Here is a 19,394-nt window from a genome sequence, read left to right as displayed (position 1 = left end):
TGTGCTGCCCAGGTTAACACAGCGTAATAATATGTAAACCAGATAGCATATTAATGATTACTGAAATTAAAAAAAAAAAGATTTCAATAGATTTTTACATTTGCCAAGTAACATAATATATCTACTGTGTGCCATTTAGTAAGCAGACTGTTGCGAAAATGAGAGCGAGTTGGGGGTGGAGACTGATGAGAAGGGCATGAAAGGAGAGACAAGGACAGAAACCGAGCAGCAGAGGAGAATGAGAGTTTTATAGACTCTGTTATTACTGTCTCTCTAGCTCTGACTTCATCTGAAGAATAGTGTTTTCACACACCGCAAGGTGTTCAACCTGTGCCGCACAGCGCTGAAACACACACACACAAAGAAAAAATGAGTGCTGGAATGTAGCAAAAACTGTTTGTCCATGTAAATATAAAACGAACTTTAAATATAAGCCTACATTTACATTTGTCAGCGTTACTTCTGAATACTGGAATGTCAACAAATTTTATCTCTCAGCTGTTATCACTGAACATAACTGTAAGTATTGAAACTGTGGCAGATATATTTTAATGTTTCATTGTGATGATAATACACAGAATGCGTAATCCCAGCAGTGCCATGCAGGATATTACCTTCTGCAGCTGCTGTCTGAGTCTTCCTAGACTCAAATACTCCTCATCAGAATGAGAATGGCTCCGACGATAGAGCTGCAGGTCACACTCCACAGCAAGTTTCTATAAGTAACGAGAGAGAGGGAGAGTAAGTGATATAGATAGTTAGAAAAAACATATTTTTTAAGAACATCCCGCTTGTTTAAATCTTATTTTAATCAGTTCTATAACCCTAAACACACCTAAACAGAAACTTAAATAGAAACAAACCACCAAGTCAAGACACAAAAGGAATTGAATGAATTGCATTTCAACAGATTACACTCATTTTGGTTTACTAATAAATGGCAGTGGCATTGATGGGCCATTAAGGAAGCACATTATTTTGTGTTACACTCATTTGTGTATTGATTTGCACAGAGAAACATGACCTTGGTGTTTCAAGCACATTATACAAACTGTAAAACAACAAGTTCGAACTTAGCTCATAGGAAGTACTATGAGCAATCGCGCTCATGAACATCTGCATTGTTCTCTTAATTACAAATGTATATGTCTTTGGAAAACAGTGAAAGTGTTACACTTTGTTTTTTACTCCCGAGAGCATCGCCAGGAGTAATGCTCTCGCTTTTTTTCATAAATTGCTTAATGTATCACTACCCTCAATCTTACCCTATTAGCTGCTGTCCTTTATACAGGCAAATTATGTAAGTAATTCAAAAGTAGACATCTTTATAGGAAAGGGAAGAAATCTTACTTATCTTCAACTGTCCATCTTTATGTTATAGTGAAATATTCTCTAGTTGAATATAAATTGACCAGTAGAGATAGAATTAAGATACTACACTCACAATTTGAGCCAGTCCATGGTTTTCTTCCCCATTTATCCCTCAAATGTAAAACACTATAACTTCTAAACTGCTTTTATAGTCATGTTTTCTTTCATTTAAAACAGTTTCATGTTTTCCACACTGTATTTCTTCGTAAACAGGGAATAAAGGCAATGGTGATTTTAGGGTTAGCTAAGCCCAACAGTGACATGAGGTAGCGCATTAGCAGGACGTGAAGCTCCATAAGAACTCCTAACCTCTTGATAGGCGCCTTACAATCAAAGTCATTAGCCAGTGTAATAAAGGGCCTGAGATACAGCCATTCTTCAACAGCCTAACTCTTTTATAACCAACAGATTAAAGTTGATTGGATTAAAATGACATTCTGCCCGTCTGACCTTGGCGGCAGCAGTTAAGTTCATCCAAATTAAATTTCTCCGTAATAAAGATGATTCATTTGTTGCCTGACGTAGTAAATATAAAACAGAAAGGGGGAAAAAAAGAAGAAGAAAAGATTAAGTGACACACGCCAGTGCACAGATGCACAAATGCGCACTAGTACACACACACACACACACACACACACATATACATGTGTGCGTACAATAACACAAGCACACAAAGCAATATATCCATGCATGCACTTGTACAGCATGATTGGAGCTGGCAAGCACCTGGGTGCACTTGCAAAAATAGAGAGACACCCATCGGAGTTAACCCCAAAAAAACAAGGCATGTATTCAAAACCTCGTTTTTAAGGAGGTGGGTGCATCCATGAAAAAATACATAGTGAGACAGTAAAGTGTGCAACAGCATTAGTTTCTTAGTTTGAAATGAAAGGCTGAACTGCTTTATGACCGAGTTTTCCACTGATCTCACAGTCAACCTCATTTGTTATGTGACATGATTACACAGAATTAGTGTATACAATGAATCACACTGTTTTCAGATGTTTCATTAAGTGGAAGGAAAACAACTCTTTTGCAAGAAAGGTTAATACTATTTGTTATGCAAGCAAATCAGGTTGTCCACATAGATATAAAGGATTAACTATGTTCATGTATTTGTACGTGTGTTTGTGTCTGGATTTATCCTTTTGTTATTGCTGTGTCTGCATTACGTAAATGTTTTCCCGAACCTGCTGATTGAGTGTGTCCATCTGCTCCTGAAGGGGTCTCATCAGGCTTTTGAAGTGCTCCACTTTTTGTTCACTCTCTCTTAGCAGGTTGTGACTGGCCTGAAGTTCATCTGTTAGTTGGTCAAGAGCCTCCTGTGAATTCTCCCACTGGCCAACCTTTTCCTGATACCGGCGCTCCAGCTCAGCTAGCTCTTCCTTCAGTGAAGAAGCTGCTAACTGCGACTCTCTTAGCTGCCATTAAAACAGGTAGTCAGACTCAAAATTAAAGGCATATTAGACAAAACGTATGTACGTATTTAAAGGCTATATCGGCCATTATTAACCTTTTCCTGTGAATATTGTAGTTCCTCCTCCAGACGTTCCACATGCTCTTGCACCCTGCGCGCCTTCTCTATTGCTGCCGTGTATTTCTGCTTAAAAATCGCAGCCGTTTCTTTCTGCTCCTGGGTGTGCAAATTGGCCTCTTTGAGCTCATCCTTGGATTCTTTCAGCTGCTGATTAAGAAGTTCCACCTCCTCCTTCTCCTTATTCAGCTTCTTTTCAACTGTATCAGCCTGAGAGCAAAATCAAACAGAGTACAGATGCTGATGTTGACCTTTGTTTTTCAATAAAGACGATGAAAGCAGTCAAATTTAAAAAGACACAGTGGCACGTGTGAATGTGTGGAAAAAAACAATGTGAAGTAGGAAGCAATAAATAATCTTGCAAAAAGTAAACTTTTATATTACATAAACTATTACAGCAGCAACCATCATCATCATTATCATTATGCTAAAATTCAAACAGTGAAAGCAAAGTCATTACTCAATGCTTCGTGACTAAACGTGCCTTAAAAAGCTACTTGAACAGACACATGCTAGTTTGTTTAACATGGTGTAATTTACTGCACTGCTCTACAGTAACCTCTGTCATAATGAAAGGGGAACTCAGGAAGTGAAACCGGGCTTAATCCTGCCGTTACACAAGGAATCCTACCGTAGCTCACCTTTCAAGGGGAGAGGTTGAGAAAGTTAAACCCGCTCTAACACTCAGCTTGAGTTCATCCACATTAATCCCGCTGTAATCTGGATCAGAACACGAGGGTTTTACGACTAATGACAGCCAACTAGTTAGATTTCAGCGGTTCACTGCAGCTCGGTTTAACCAGGGATTAACTGGGCCCGCAGGACTAACACTGGATTGAAGGTGGCACGAGAGAGAACTTGCTCATGCAAAAGGAAGAAAGAGACAAACCAGAGGAGAGGAGTCATCGACTCTTACTCTCTGTTTTAGAGTGGAAAGACCGAACAACCTGTGTAGGTGTACGGCCGCATGCGTGGACTGCTTAAAAGCATTGACTCAGCCCATGCAGCCTCTGTTTTATCTGAGCGTGATGGTGGTGAATGGTGAATGTTTGACGAGGTTGTCTGAGGTAACAGTTTGAAAAAAAATCACACGGAGAAGAACCACACGCTATAAAGTGAGACGTCATACGTCGGCTTTACATATCAAAGCTGTATTTATTACTTGCTCTACTTGTGTCACTGTATTTCTCTCCTTTAATGAATTCACTATCCTACAGGCCAAACACTAATGGTGGACTTTGCATTTCTCTCTGTTACTGGATGAAAGGCCTCATAACAAGACTTAATGGGGACACTATGGCTTTCTTGTGACCATAATCAGGAGCGTGTGCTTTGGGGAAACAAACAACCCTCATTAAACATGATGGAAAACACATCTGACCCTCATGACCTGACAAGCCTCATTTGGCCTGATGTTTGAGTATTCACTGCCGTCACATGGCTACCCAAGTTGACCCTAAGTTGATAATAACTTTATTCTTGGTCTACATTTCCCTATCTGTATTCATGCTTAGTTCCAATTAGATGTGAGAGTTTCACAAACAGTAGAGTCATCGTGTCTTGTTTAGTAATTCAGATGATGTAGATTGGAATATATGTAAGATGACTACAAAATAAAGCTTGTCTGCCGCAAGCGAGTCGGTTTGCCATTCCTGGCAGAAAACTCTGACTACTTGATTGTCTACCGTGATTTAGAGCGCTCGCACTCAAACGCACAAGTGCATCCGATTTTTCCTTTTATGTTCCTCATTGGATTATCGCAGTAGATGGCTTTTCTGTTGGATTATGTCTCAGCCGACAGACAAGTGAGCACACAAAAGAGTCGACTTCTGCGCCGTTATGGACCTCCGACTTAAACCGTCCTTGAGCTTTGTGACCTCCGGCTCTCGGTCTTTCAGCCTGCTGTGCATTTGGCCAAGCTCAGAGTTGTTCTGCTTCAGTCGGCTGTGAAGCACGGAGCCGGTCCCCCCTCCGGGTTACGCTTCAATTTTGTGAGCCTGTTTCACGACTTCCCGGTCAGAGTTCAACTGATCCATAGATTTCACAAGAAGTGAGCAAAGGTGAAGAGGAGAGGAGAGAGTTTCTCTTTACCTGTTGCTCCTTAATACGGAGCTGCTCTTGTAGCTGCTGTTGTTCTTTCTCCTTCTGCTCTCTAAGGTGCTCGATATCGCTGACCTTTTCGCTTAACTGACAGGCCTCTTCCTTGTGCGCTCTAATCGTGCAGTTTAAGTGTCTTACCTCTTCCTCCAGAGCTGTCACCTGAGCCAAAAGAAAGAGAAAAAAAGATGAAAATTGAAAAGGATGGAGACGAGGAAAGCTTTACGCTGGGATACCATGCACACCCGGACAGACAGAAGAGACAGTGAGGGGGTGGCAGTAACCAAAAAGTGAGTGTCAGGTTTGAGTCAGAGAGTTTCCCAGTTTAGTCTCAGGACCAGCTGGGAAAATGTAGGCACAGCATGAATGAGTAACGATTCCCTTTTCCTTAGCTCCAACTTTCGCAGAGCCTTTGAGCAAGGTGCTACACCTCCCATTGCTCTGATGGAGCTGCTCGGTAGCCAACAGTAGAAGACTACTGCTGGTTTGGGCACTTCCCTTGAGTAGATGTGTGCAACTCTGTGGGTGTAAAGCAAGGAAGTGTTGAAAAAATAGGGGTGATCACTGAACCTAGCCTCGGCATATGAAAGAAAAATAAAAAAAAATTGTAGGAGAGAATTGAAAGCCCTAAGACAAATTTCAAACCCAAAAACCAAAACATAATATAAAAAAGAAAGCGCCTTTTTCATAAAATACTGCTTAAAAACGACCAAATATGCAGTTTTAAAGGGAAAAACATGGAGTTTCCATTTCTCCAAATTGTATTTTTTAATCTCTAAAAACTGCATGACACAACCTGAAAAGTGAACGCAGACGAGCCACCGCACCTGCTTCTGTGTTCCTCGATGCTTCTTTTCAGCTGTCTTCATTTCGGCTCTGAGCTGCAGAATTAACTCATCTCTACTTCGAACCTAAACACAGAGAAAATTAACAAAATTAACAAAAACGTGCATTTAAATAAGTTGCACATCCTGGCATTTTAGCCTCTCCAGTTCCTTTAATTAAACAGACAGAGAGAGATGGACCTCAAGGTGTGAGGTGTGGAGTTTGTCGTGGCTCAGAGCCAAGTCAGCCTCCAGTTTGGCTTTGCTCCGGTCGAGGTGGGCGCACTCTTTGCTTCGGTCCTCCATCAGGACTCTCAGCTCATCCCTCTCCTCACGGAGCTTCTCCAAAGACCTGTCTTTTCGAAGCAACTGTTACATTTGCACATAAATTAGCATCCACACCAGGGGAAAAAGCTTTAAATGTCCAAAGATAAACATGTAATGAAACAATATTAATTATAAACCCACTCAACATTATCCAAAAAACAATTAAAAACAGGATGCTTTAAAAAGTGATTCCATTATCAAATTTCAGTGTGGTTAACAATAATCATGAAAAATGAAACTGATGGGTTTTTTTACCTCTTTTTGACACTCTGAGTGTTGTCCCTTACTTTCTGCGAGCTCCTTCATCAGTGTACAAATCTTAACCTCCCTCTTCTGTATCTGTAAGATGAAAGCATTTAATCACACATCAAACACCCATTTTTTTGTTGCTTTTGTTTTTTAAATCGCAAAACCACAGCCGATCTCATAAGATTCGGACAAGGGAACGTCGTGTTAAGAACATTCGCTGGCGACTCTGTCACCGTTTACTGAACTCGAGATAAAATATTCGAGTTGTTGTTTTCATATTTGTGTGTTTCAGGTAATGGTGGCGGTGATGGGTGAATGACACTGCATACAGGGAAACGGTTGTTGATGCTTCTCTTGAGTATACGCTACGTCTCACAGTAGCTTGTGTTTGTCTGTTTCCTTGGTGACCTTCCCTAATTACCCACTTCTGCTCGATGCCAAATGAGTGCGTGAGCGTGTGCGTCTGCATGTCTGTGTGCGCTTTCATGTCGGTGTGATTCCTTACAAGTTTGCCTCGGGGAAATGTTTTGGACATTTTTTGTTCTCATTTCTCTTCTGTACGTGTTCACCGACTTCCTACCTCGCCACGGTCTTTTTCTCATTGAGGTTGGTGAGAACGGCCAGGTTTGGGTGTCGAGCCAAAAAAGTTTCTTTTTAACTCTGGGATATTTTTGCGATGGCTTATTAACATTTTAAAGATGTTAAGTTGTTCTTTTAACCTTTCTATGACTGAAACGTGAATCTGATCATCTCCAAAACAAAATCATCGGCCAGTATTTGGGAGTTGAAGACCGAGAGGAATAGGATGCTCTAAATTAATTAACCTTTTATATATTGACATGAAGGCAAGATTGTATTACTTCATATCTAATCCTGTGTTGTGAGTGATTTTACCACAATATCACTGACAATGCTGACAATAACAATAAGAAAGAAGAAATGCTATGTCTCGATCTAATTTTAACAGCTTATTTGTTATAGTTGAAGCAGACAAGTTTTCACTTCCAATTTGTAAGAGCCTTTCTTTTGGAATTGAGTCAAATGCTCGCTCTCTCTTTCTCTATCCCTCCCCACCTGCTGTCTGTCATCCATGATCTAGGGATCGTTTTGACCAGAGTTGAGGGCTTGTTTGTAACTGTCCAGGGGGATTGATGGAGTTAACTTGGCTCTTTGGCCTCTCACCTCTGGCTGTCGGTGGCTAGGCTCACCAGACGCACTAAACCTGAGCTATGGCAAGTGAAGAAGAAGAAGAAAGAAAAAAAGCCCTGTGTATACACACTGCTATCCATGCACCAGTTAAATCACACAGGAGCATTCATGTAAACACTTTGACTCATACAAATAGGTAGTACCCTGGTACCGGAGTGATACCGATAGTGTTTTGCATTCCACAGACATCAGATAAAAAAAAAAACATGTGCACACAGAAGAAGAAAAAAAACTGACCAAAGCTTTTATTCACCTTACAAATACAAGTCATTCCACTTACCCATAGCAAACACTGCACACTCTCTTCCTGCCAATTGTTAAATCGTAGCTTGATTTATCTTTGAGTGCGTGCGCGTGCATGAATTCCCAATGTGAGCGTGTGATAGGCAGAATGGATGTTGATAAACACCGGAGGACGTCATGTCAAAACAGACAACTTGTCAAAACGACACGCTAACTAGGTCAATCACAAAGTTTAAGGAGAAACTTTGGAGTGGAGCTTTGGTTTATGCATATCTCTACCTGGATGTCTATGTGTGTGTGATAAGCTCCTGAACGAATCTGCAGGAGGGGACCTCCAATATCGAAGGTATTTTTAAATCAATGAGCTCTTAAGTGCATCCCAGTCTCAATGTGTTCACACATAACGCACGCACACAACACTCGGCGTAGATAGAATCCCCACTGACAGGCAATGACAAGATAAAGAGAGGGAGGCAAAAAAAAGAGGTGCGCAGGTGGGGGGGGGCAACGACAGGAGGGGGAGAAATAATATTTGAACAGTTGGGGGGTGGGTGGGGTAGTGAAGAGGGTGGTGGGGATGAAAAAGAGATGTGGCAAGGCAAGAAAAGAAATGAGCAATAAGTGAGATCAAGAGAGAAAGCAAGGCGAGAGAGAGGGAGAAACAAATCTGTAAGCTTTTCTGACAGTTGTAAAGCGCTGTGACCAGGACCCACGTCTGTCCCTGTCCAACCTTGAAGGCTCGAACAACTTTAGTCAACGCCGCTTACCTTCCACTGTACTGCTCCTACTCCATACTTTTGTGTTTGCTTTCACCTCTTTTTGCACTTTAAATAGGAGGGCATCTGAATTAGTTTTCCAAAAGTGCTTCATACACAACGTGTGCGTCCTTGCATTTTAAACTAAAGTCCAAGTGAGGAAGCTGAGGACACTAGGCAGGAGAGTTAGCAGCAGATTAAAAATAAATAGCCACATGCGAGGATTATAGTGCACACATCTGTTTTGAAACACAGCTTCATTTACTGTTCTTTAGTCTCCACGCACATAGAGTGAAATATTTTAAGATTTACGGTAAAGGGTCTGAAAGGTCGTGCCTCACATATAGCTCTATGGCGAGATTTTGTGGCTTTTACTGTCCAGCAAAATTGCCGCGAACATGAATCCTCAAGTTAAGAAATCCCCCGTTCTGCTTCCTGTGCACATTTGTGATCTGTGATCTTTAAAGAAGAGTCTGTGTGCGTGTGTGTGTGTGTCTTTTGGTCCTGGGAAGGTGAAGTAGATCATTTCTACAAAAAAAAAGCCGCTTGTGATGTTAATGATTTTATTATTGACACAAGGTGGTGGTGATGGTGGGTGGGGAGGGGGAGGGAGAGACAAGACTTCAACCTCATGTCTCAGTCGCAACAACATGTGGCTGTTCACATGATGTTGATGATGATGTGCGAGTTAGTTAGAAAAAAAGGATTCGGGATTAAAAAGGTAGGAAATTAAAGGGATTAAGGAGGAAGTTGTGCCCGTCCAATTCCTGACAAGCCTGGCTTCATCAAAAGTGTGTTTTTAATAAGGCTCTAAATTTAAGACTGGACATTTACATAAAAAAGGGCACACATCTGCTTTTATTTCACAAATTTCCTGTGTCATGTATGTCGTGTTAGTCACAAAAAAATTTAAAAATACAGTAAAAAAAATGTCAACAGCAAATCGTAGCTGTCCTGCAAACATCAGTATCAGTGTTTGGCGAAATGTTGTTTTAACAGAAAAAAAATGATACCGCAGGGAGAGGAAAAAAAGTTAAACAGATGTTTCAGTGGTTTCTTATATAAATCTAATATAAATGCCGTGTCCACGCTGACTTCCCAAGAATTTCGGATAATTAAGATTTTAAAGTGACTAGAGTACTTGTTCTCTGCAGCGAGAGCAGACTGCGTTCTCTTTTTATTCGGAGGAAAGAAGTGCAACTGTAAGTGAGAGGGCGAGCGAGTGCAAGAGAGAGTGAATCAGCAGAGTACATTTAAGATGAAGGAGAGAGTGTTGACAGTATTTGTTCAGCTGTGCTAATGTTTGGACATTTAGAGCCGCGGCGAAAAGAAAAAAAAAAACACTTAATGCAAAGTTCTCCGTTTCATTTATATTTGAGAGGGAGCAGGCGCGCTCACTCGCGTTCCCGCACACCTACTGCAGCCACCGTCCACACAACGACGGAATGAAGTGTGCACGAGGGAATGCAAAGCTGCCAGTGTGTGCGCCCTTGTGTGGGTGTGCGAGAGAGGGCTTGTAATACATCAGAGAAAACCAGTTTTTGTGCATAAAGCAAGGCCAGATGTGAAGCAGAAACCAGATCCCTGGGCTGAGAGCTGTGGTCCATCCTTTGACTTAACCAGCACAAACATAAAACACTTAAACACACCCACACGTATACATGTGCACACAGTTGCACGTGCACAGGTAACTGCATGAAATGTATGTGCGCGACAAAACACATGAGCGCAAAACCGTTTTAGAAATTATTTAAAACTCTCCTGTATGTGACAGCTTAGCTTCGGTGACTTGTTTTTAAGGAGTTGAACTTCAGTGCAGCTGCTTTCATCGTGAAAATGAACTCCTGTGCACCCCTAATTAAATTTCTTAAATTTACCCAAACTCCCATATAACATGAGCTACAGAGGAGCATTTTTAAATGGGCACTCTAATAAATGGCTGACTACTGTAACAATAGACTCGCGGATAGCCAGCAAAATTCTGAACTTAACCTTCACCCTAAAAAATACGTTGAAAAAGCGTGTTGTCAGTGAAGAGGCATCCCAGTGACAAGGACCGAACCTCGTGTGCTGTGTTCTGTTTTTTACAATTCCGAGCCCTTGAAATTTCCCAATGGCTTTGGGAAAGGTATCTTTGCAACCTGGTTAATTGAAGGTTAAACACAAACCACTAAGCACTAACATATGCTTTTGGTGTATCGCATAAAGGGCAGAGCAGGACAAAAAAAAAAACAGGTCTAAGAAGCAATGTAGCACGTGACCACATGATTTCCCAGCTTCGCCACAATCCCAGCAGTAGTGAAGCTGAAATCCCATTTTAGCGGAACAATCAAAATTTTTGCCAAGTCTGTCTTCATCAAAAGTATGTGTTTTTAATAAGGCTCTAAATATCAGAACATCCTATTACCCATTATCTAAAACCTTATTATCAGCACTATTGTAGAAATAGACAATGCCTGTCACAGTGAATATTACATTTGAAAATTTCATATTTAAATGAATCCCTCACCTACGCGACCCATCTTATCAGTCCCATTGTGGGGAAAGACAATGCATTACATTAAAGTGAATATTATATTTAATCTCCCATCCAGTAGAAATTTCGTATCTCTAGATTAACCATTTTTCTTCCAACGTGCCCGCTTTCTGCAGAAACTCTAGCTTTAATGGTGAGGTGGAAAACTCGCCTTTAACGTACCAATTGTCAACAATTTGAGGGGGAAAAACACGCACACGCTTCGGTTTAATTGTAAAACGACAAAGTCAAACAAAGCAAAGATTTTACAAGAATTCACATTTTAATATTTGAATTAAGACCTTGGAGATGAAGCTGATTACCTTCTTTTCACTGGTGCGACGCTCGAGAGCTAATTCCAGCTGTAGACGTTCAACCTCTTTGCTCGCATGGTGCAGCTGGCCTAAGATCTGCTGTCTGTCTGCATTCAGGCTGATGGTGGTCTGATTCAGGGCATTCGTGATATCACTTAACATACCCTCACTTATTCGTAACTGCAAGGTTAGCAGAGACAGGAAGAAAGGCAAGGATGATGATCTGAAAGTACTGTTTGAGGTTAGGACCTTTAAGCCCACCGACAGACAAAAAGAAAGCTGTGGTGGACCAAAACGCAAGGAGAAGAATGAGCGACCCATTGCAAGAAAATCCAAATAAGAGAGATGGGAGATGAAAGTAAAATTTAGAGACGTTTGCTTCTGTTTTTTCTCCGTACAAGTGAAAGGGAACATCATAATTGCTTTGTGCCAGGCTAGGGACCCCTACAATTACCGCTTTGACTCGGGACCAATAAAACTGCTTGACTACTCGTCATAAAGTTGTAGGACGCTAACCGGAGCAGTGCTTCTGAAACCTGGAGGCAGAGCTCTCACTGTGTTGTGATCCTTTTGTATCTCCACTACATCAGATGCATCAAAAAGCTTTTCATTAAAAGAAAAAAAAAAGCATCACATGATGTTTAGCTGGGCCACGGCCCCTTTTCTTTGTAACATACAAAATCACGCCGGCAACAGAAAGCAACCTGTTTATTTTCAGACACTTACTTAAACCTTTGACACCGCAAATTTTCAAACTCGGCCCCAGAACATCAGTAACATGATGAAATGAAAATACAGTGTTACACTTATCGCATTTAAGCTGCTGGCGCCTTCTGAATACACCAGTGATGTCAAAAAGGTAATAAGGAAATTAAGTTAGTGTTAGAAAAGTAAGGGCATAAAGTCGGCATCTAAGGGCGCGCTGCTTTTATGTCGAATGTATTTCATTTAGCTGGCTGACAGGCACCCACCATGCTAAAACACTAAGGAGCAGACAAATGACTTGGTTTGGCCAAGGACACAGTAAATAGGTTAATTTAAGCCTAAAACACATCACTGCCACGCGCCACTCTGATATACCTAGAGGGGTGAGAGGAGGAGGAGGAGGAGGAAAAGAAGAAGAGAGAATGAAACAGAGAGGGAGCGAGAATAAAAATAAAGAGAGGGAGAGAGAGGACAGTGAGAGAAACCTAAAGGCCATTCCATTCATCATGCGTACGACTCTTTAATGTTCACATTCATTACCACTGATTCTCATTGGGGCAAAAGAGAGAGAGAGGCTGGACAAGGGAGATGAGAGAGGAAAAAGACAACAAAGGAAGCAAAAAAAAAAGAATGATCTGAAGAAAAATAATTAATAGAAAAGAAAATCAAGCCAGCATTTAACCCCTCCCCCCCATCTTGTTCCTTCTAATGGCTAAGTGATATTCACACAAACATGCTTCTTTAATGTACGAGGCTACCCTCTGCGGAGCTAAGATGGTGGGGATGAGTTATTAAATATGGAGAGAGGGCAAGAGAGGAAAGGCGGAGGAGGAGGGGAAGAAGGACTGATGATTAACTGTGAAGGAAGTAAAAAATGAGGAGAATTCCCCGATGTACCTCGCTGGATTTGATTTAGAGAACGATGCCCAGTTCTGCTTCTTGTTTAAGAAGATCTCCTCTCCTCTGTGTGCGAGCGTGTGAAAGACAGAGCGCACTTACCCACTGTGCTCTGCCGTGTGGCTGGGCTGTCTTTGAGGATGGCATTCTAGTTTTTCTCCTTTATGACAAATGTTCTCTTCAGAGACTTCTATGTGACTCGCAAACTAACCACATCCTGGGCGAGGGGCTTCGCATGAGCCTCCTCAGCTTGGAGGTTTTCTACCTGCAAATAAAAAAGTGCTCAGGGGCACCCTTTCGCCTTAATCGAAGATTTCCCGTAGTGTTTGCAAAACTACCAACAAGATGTGGTGGTTTCAGTTACAGAAGATAAACAAGATGTTCGTTTCAAGTAGTGCTGACACTTTGTGGATTTTTATTTTTATTTTATATTTGTTTGAGCAACCGGGTCAGGATTTCTGGAAAGATTGTTGCTGAGTTGTATTTCTGTAATGTATTTTTTGGCTCTTTAAGCATGACTTTTAAGTGCTGTTTGCATTCATTACATTCAAGAGAGGGCAGGCATTTCTACAGCCAATATTCCCAGTGATTGGTAACTTACACCATATAAATAGCAGTACGGGCCAGAGATGTCATGATCCCTGGCTTTTTGTGCCAGGTTTTTGAGTTACGTCTTCTGGTTTATTATTTAGTTGGGCTTCTTTACTCTACTTAAGCTCCTACATTTTGAGTTATGATTTCCTCATTTTTGTTCTATGTATATTTATGTTTTAGCTCATTAGTTAGCATTTGTGCTTAGTTCCCACAGTGTTTTCTCTCACTTTTCTTTAATCTGATTCTAATGTAGAACGTTGTGTGTTTCTTTGTGTTTAGTTTTGGGGTTGTGAATTCTTAAGTTATAGATTAATGGCAGGTTTTTCCGTTACTTTATGGTTTTAGTTATTTCTGTATTTCATATTTTCCAGTTGTCCCTCTGTCTCGCTCTGTGTTTATGCCTTGCTCCCCTTGTGTTGCCTTGTTCTGTTCATCTTGTTAAGTAGTAATATTCAGATTAGTATTCGTCTTCTTTGGCTATTCCCCGATGTGCCTTCAGCGTGTGCTCTTCTGCTTCCTTGTGTTTTCTTGTGTTGTTGTAGTTCTCTGGGTTATGGTTTTGTTTGGATGTCTAGTAGCAGGTTTGGGCTTTTATCAGCTTTTATTAGCCTTTTGCATTTGGATCTGCCACCTTGGATCCACCTTGGATCTGGTCAGAGGGCCTGGTAGCGCCAGTGTCCGGCAGCCTCGCCTCTGTCAGTGCGCCCCAGGGTGGCTGTGGCTACAATATAGCTTGCTATCACCAGTGTGTGAATGTGTGTGTGAATGGGTGGATGACTGGTTGTGTAAAGCGCTTTGGGGTCCTTAGGGACTAGTAAAGCGCAATACAAATACAGGCCATTTACCATTTACCTTCACACTACAATCCATAGCCTATTGTAGCATGAAGGAATTTCATCAACTTGAACTTGGGGTGAACTGTCTCTTTACCAGCAATTCATGATTTCATTCATACGGACAGCCAATTTAGGATTTAGCTAACTTACCTAGCATGCTTGTCTTTTGACTGTGGGAAAAATCTGAATCTGAGAAACCTTGGCAAGCACCAGGAGAACATGCAAACTCCACATAGAGTTTGCATGTTCCTGGAGACCAGGAGAAGCAAAACTGCTAATCACTGCACCACAGTGCCGCTCTAAGTAACTGTTGGTGTGTGCGGTGTGCGTTACTGTACATGAATTTGCGCTTGAGCAATTACTGATGCAAAAAGACCAATAATTTCAGAGGAAGCAGACAGTGGGTGAACTCCTCACCCCAAACATGAATGTGAGTGTGTGTGGGCCCGTGGTTCAGATCCCACTTAAATCAAAGCCTCTATTCATTGGGACTCTGTTAAATGGTCCTGTGTTAGATTAGCAAGGAAGCTCCGCAGAGAGTCACAGCAAACACACTTTGAGATACCATACCATACCTTTGTATGCACGTGCACGCACTAGTCGAAATGCCTGCATATTTTTATTTCTATCAAACTGGATGATTTAAGATCAGGTCATAACAAGATGCAGATATAACCACAAAAAAAATATGGAGCTAAAGACACACTCAAAGTGAACACGGCCACCAGGAGCAGCCTGTGGTTAGGGGCATGTGTCTTGGTGCAGTCACAACCTACCTCTGCCTCCTTAAGTGAGCCTCCCAGAAACACTTCCTAGCATTAATATGTCCCACCCAACACAGCGCAACAGTGAGTTAAAGGTGGTCATCAATGCAGTTAAATTATCTACAGCTTTGCTAATGGATGGTAACAATTATAAGCAATGGCCCACCCAGTATTATTGCAATAATGAATTAAAATCTCTCTTTTATCTGGATTATTCGCCCCAGTTTTTTGTGTGACTATTGGGAAATAAGTTTTACAAAAACTAGGACAATAACGTGTTCATTTCAGCGCTTCAACCAAGTTCAACATATTACACCAGAGAGCAAAAGTTCTTTATGTTAAACCATCTACGGCGCAAGAGGGATTTCAAATGAAAAATGGACATTTGGCAAAAGAGCACATTTTTACACATTTTAAATATTATTGCCATCAATGTTAAACCAAGTAAAAGCAATAAGATCTAATTAAAAGTCAGCTTCTGTAAATGTTTTACTATACTTACTTATGACTGCAATCCGGACTGTTCGACAATAGCCATATTTCACATGTAAGACACAATTAAAGGCAGTGTTCTGTGTCAGCTTAGTTACTAGACAAAGTCTTCGCTAATATCCAATATTAAAACTCGAGAAATATAACGTTTTAAAGGCTTATATACCGGTGATAGCCGCGCAAAAGAAGCTTGGATTCATGATAAAGTGCCCAGGAGCCAAAAGGAAGAGCAATGTAAAGTGACTGATAGTCTTTATTCCTGTTATCTAGTGCCAACATCATGGTGTTTTTAGCTCTTGTGAACAAGTAGAGACTGAGTATTATTTTTGCAGCAGCAATCAAGCCTTTCTTGGAAACGAAGTCACATTTACCTTGGAAAAACATCCAAATTTGAGTTACTCACAGGGCTACAAACAAGGTAATTCAAAAAGCCTATGTTGTCACATCTAATTTGTTATGAGTCTGTATAACAGGATGTTGACGTTTTCTTATTCCCACTCACTGCGGGTCAGGCCTGTTGATCCAGCTAGTTAAAGATCACAGTGTCTGCCAAAATCCCTCCTATAGCTCAAGGTCTTTACAGGTCTGACTTTCTCCATAATATTGTTACATAATTAATACATTAGGGTCATTTTTTTCCCATCTCCAAATCTGCCACCATCAGAGATGATTAAAAGTTCCCATGTGGTCTCTGTGAAGTCTTAATTCTCCAGCAGAGGAGTATAGGACCTTGGCTGAGAGTCCGGAAGAAAGAATATCAGATTTGTGATTTTATTTCAAATGAGTGCTTAAGCCCTGGACTTTCATATTAGTAGAGCTCCTATTGAGAGAGAAACCTCAATCTGATCAAGTCTCATTACTTTAGCAATCAAAGTTTCGCCCCTGGGGTCCACCCCTCAACTCCTGCCTCCCACCTCCTCCCGTCTGTCCTTTTTTTTTCTCCCCCTCTGCTCGCCATCATACATTTCTGCCACCAAGGCAGAGAAGAGGAGAAAGGGAGAATGGCTTGCGCAAATCCTTGATTGGCCAAAGTCTATCCTCCATCTAGGATTACGAATAGAAATGGAACATTTGAGGACAAAGGAAGGAGGGGTAAGATGGGAAGAGACAGAGAAGGAAGAAAGAGATAGATAGTGTGTTAGGGAGAGATGTGAGTTGCAGAGTTATGGGCACAGAGAAAGACAGAGAGAGAGAGAGAGAGAGAGAGAGAGAAGATGGCTAATATAATTGAATTAAAAAGATGGAGCGGGGCCATTTCTAAGCAGGTGGGAGTGTGGAGTGAGAAAGAGCAGGCGAGATATTAACTTCTAATAAAAGAGAGATTAGAAAGTGGCTGGGAGGACTGCTCTGTCTTTACCTGTGGGAGTGACGGCCCCCACATAACCTTTCACTGCAATATGCACACTGATATTGGCCACCATATTATGAGCATGCTACACACAGACAGACGAATACAAGAGCATCCACGCGCGCACACGCACATTTTCACCTCAAATAACCACACATACACACACACACAGTACATACAGTATATATACACACATATATGCAGGAATATACGACATTTGATGAGACGTACAAGCGGGCGCACACACAGAGTGCATTATCAGCTCTCAAGCAGTGATCCAAGAGGCAGCAGCTATCAGATAATGAAGACGCAGCTCTTTGGGAAGCTTCTGCCATACAGACAATTAATTAACTAATTGGTCTAATGAGCTTGTTAATGCCACGCTTTTTTTGGCAGCCTGTGTGAATACATTAACGAGGCTAATTCAATTAAACAGGTGCAGATTTCACAGCTGCCTCTCTCATGAGCATGAACGCACACGAGCGCACACACACACACACACACACACACACACACACACAAATCCTACAGGTGTTGTGTACATGCTCGCTTCATTTGACTCTGATGTCTTTCTCAGCGAAAACCTTGGCATTCGATCAAAAGCATAATGATATGCAGATCAAGTGGTGTGTACTTGTGTGTGTGTGTGTGTACGTCAGTCAGTGCTTGTGCCTCAATGGGCCGGTGTGCCTTTGAATCAGAAGTACAGCTCAATAAGCTCTACTAGCAATGGTAATCTGTATAATTGAAAGGGTATAATATAAGTGGGTGGAAAAGTGATTGAAGCGCTAGGATGGCGTAGTTAAATTAGCTAACAGAATCCCAGGGGTCAACCAATAATGTTAGCCAAGGGTTCACAGTGCAATACAATTGATTTACTCAAAAGCTTTTCAGTACTGTATGTTTATTTGTGTACTTATGTGTTTGACCAAAAAAGACTATGACCCGCGTGTTAAAAACACTAAGCATGTCTTCTCTTGAAGTTACTCTTTCCCATTTCTTGGCAGCCTTCACTCACAAACGCTCTTACTGCGAAGCAGCAATTCATTATAGATAAATAGGACTCATTCATTGAAGAATCTGTAAAATGTCTTTAAATTTTATACAAACATAAAAGAAGCATTTGAAGTATGTGCTTGTGTACCCTTTGCGTACATTTTACCTTTTGCCTCGTTCCATTCAGCTCATCAGTTAGTTGCTTAATCCTCGTCTCTTTCTCCTCCGCCATTCTCTTGAAACGATTGCGGAGCTTGTCTTTCAAATGCACCATTTTGGCCTTGGTCTGGAGCAGAAAGAACAGTATTATTTAGTCATTGTCATAAACTGGAGTCAAAGTGTTAGTCAGTTTACTTTTAACGTTGCTTCTATCGTTGTTAAAATTGATAGAGAGAAGCAGTTATGACCATAAGTGTTGTAGATTTTTAAAAAGAATCAAAATAAAGTTTCACATTCTTGAAAAATGTCACACTATGATTTCGTCACAGTGATTTTCTTGCTCTGCACACACATTAATATGTTTATACACTTAGATTACATTATAATGTACATGCAAGCATAGAGACTGCCTCAAGGCTAAACTCATGCACAAATGCAAACAAACATTGGAGAGCATGACTGATGACACTGGGTTTATCTAATGTGAGGTCAACAAGCGACTGTGCTTTTCTTGTGTGTGTGCAGTGTATATGCACGGTGATTTAATGGGTTGTTACACAGATACAACAGAAGTTCCCTCACAGGAAGACTAAAGCACTAAGATTCAAGCCAGAGTACGGTTCTGAACTTACCAGTGACTAATGTATTGCTAATCACTCAATATTTAATCCATACATGAAAAGAAAGAGCAGAAAGTTTGATTTTTTTACACTACCACACGATGGGAAATCACTAATTGCTGGAATATTTTGTAACTGGCAGAAATAGTGTTAACTAAACTTGCCGGGAGATGATACCACTGATTAATTTTCTCCAGCTTCATCATATCCACCCCTTTTCCCTATACATAAGTCTGCTTTCTCTCCCTCCCCCCAATCCCCTTCAGCCATTACTGAATACTAAATCAGACCCCCTCCCCCCCTTTTTTTTTAATTTCCACACAACCTAGTTTCATTTTTCTCCTTGTGTCATTTAGCCTTGACATAGCATAGCATCTTATGCGTTAGGTATGGCTGATGTGAATTTATTGCTATTGTTATCTTTTTTCCATTTGCTGCTTGTCTGTCCAGCTGTATGCTATGCATGGCTAAATCATTACCTGTGCATGTGGTACAGATATTGATTCCCACCATTAGTAATTTGCAGTAAAATCTTGACAGTTCGA

The 19,394-nt window shown here is 41.1% G+C and overlaps 1 protein-coding gene across 3 annotated transcripts in view; it reads right to left on the bottom strand.

Moving 5' to 3' along the window:
• pmfbp1 (polyamine modulated factor 1 binding protein 1) overlaps positions 1-19,394 on the bottom strand; it is a 93,457-nt gene that overhangs the window by 36,962 nt on the left and 37,101 nt on the right. For 2 of the 3 annotated variants that reach the window (XM_084939086.1, XM_084939087.1), the window contains exons 7-15: positions 18,237-18,356; positions 6,409-6,492; positions 6,028-6,195; positions 5,830-5,913; positions 4,997-5,164; positions 2,885-3,115; positions 2,562-2,792; positions 615-716; positions 267-343 (exon numbers count right to left, since the gene is read on the bottom strand). In XM_084939086.1, the coding sequence (XP_084795212.1) occupies positions 267-343; positions 615-716; positions 2,562-2,792; positions 2,885-3,115; positions 4,997-5,164; positions 5,830-5,913; positions 6,028-6,195; positions 6,409-6,492; positions 18,237-18,356 (1,265 nt within the window). Of the gene's footprint in view, positions 1-266; positions 344-614; positions 717-2,561; positions 2,793-2,884; positions 3,116-4,996; positions 5,165-5,829; positions 5,914-6,027; positions 6,196-6,408; positions 6,493-11,447; positions 11,619-18,236; positions 18,357-19,394 lie in introns of all 3 variants that reach the window. The other variant, XM_084939088.1, reaches the window with a different exon arrangement.

This window comes from Perissodus microlepis, chromosome 9 (assembly GCF_051167445.1).
Source record: "Perissodus microlepis isolate ML-2025 ecotype Zambia chromosome 9, ASM5116744v1, whole genome shotgun sequence".
Classification (NCBI taxonomy): Eukaryota; Metazoa; Chordata; class Actinopteri; order Cichliformes; family Cichlidae; genus Perissodus; species Perissodus microlepis.
The sequence above is the reverse complement of the archived record's forward strand: the minus strand, read 5'-3'. Positions and strand labels throughout refer to the sequence as shown.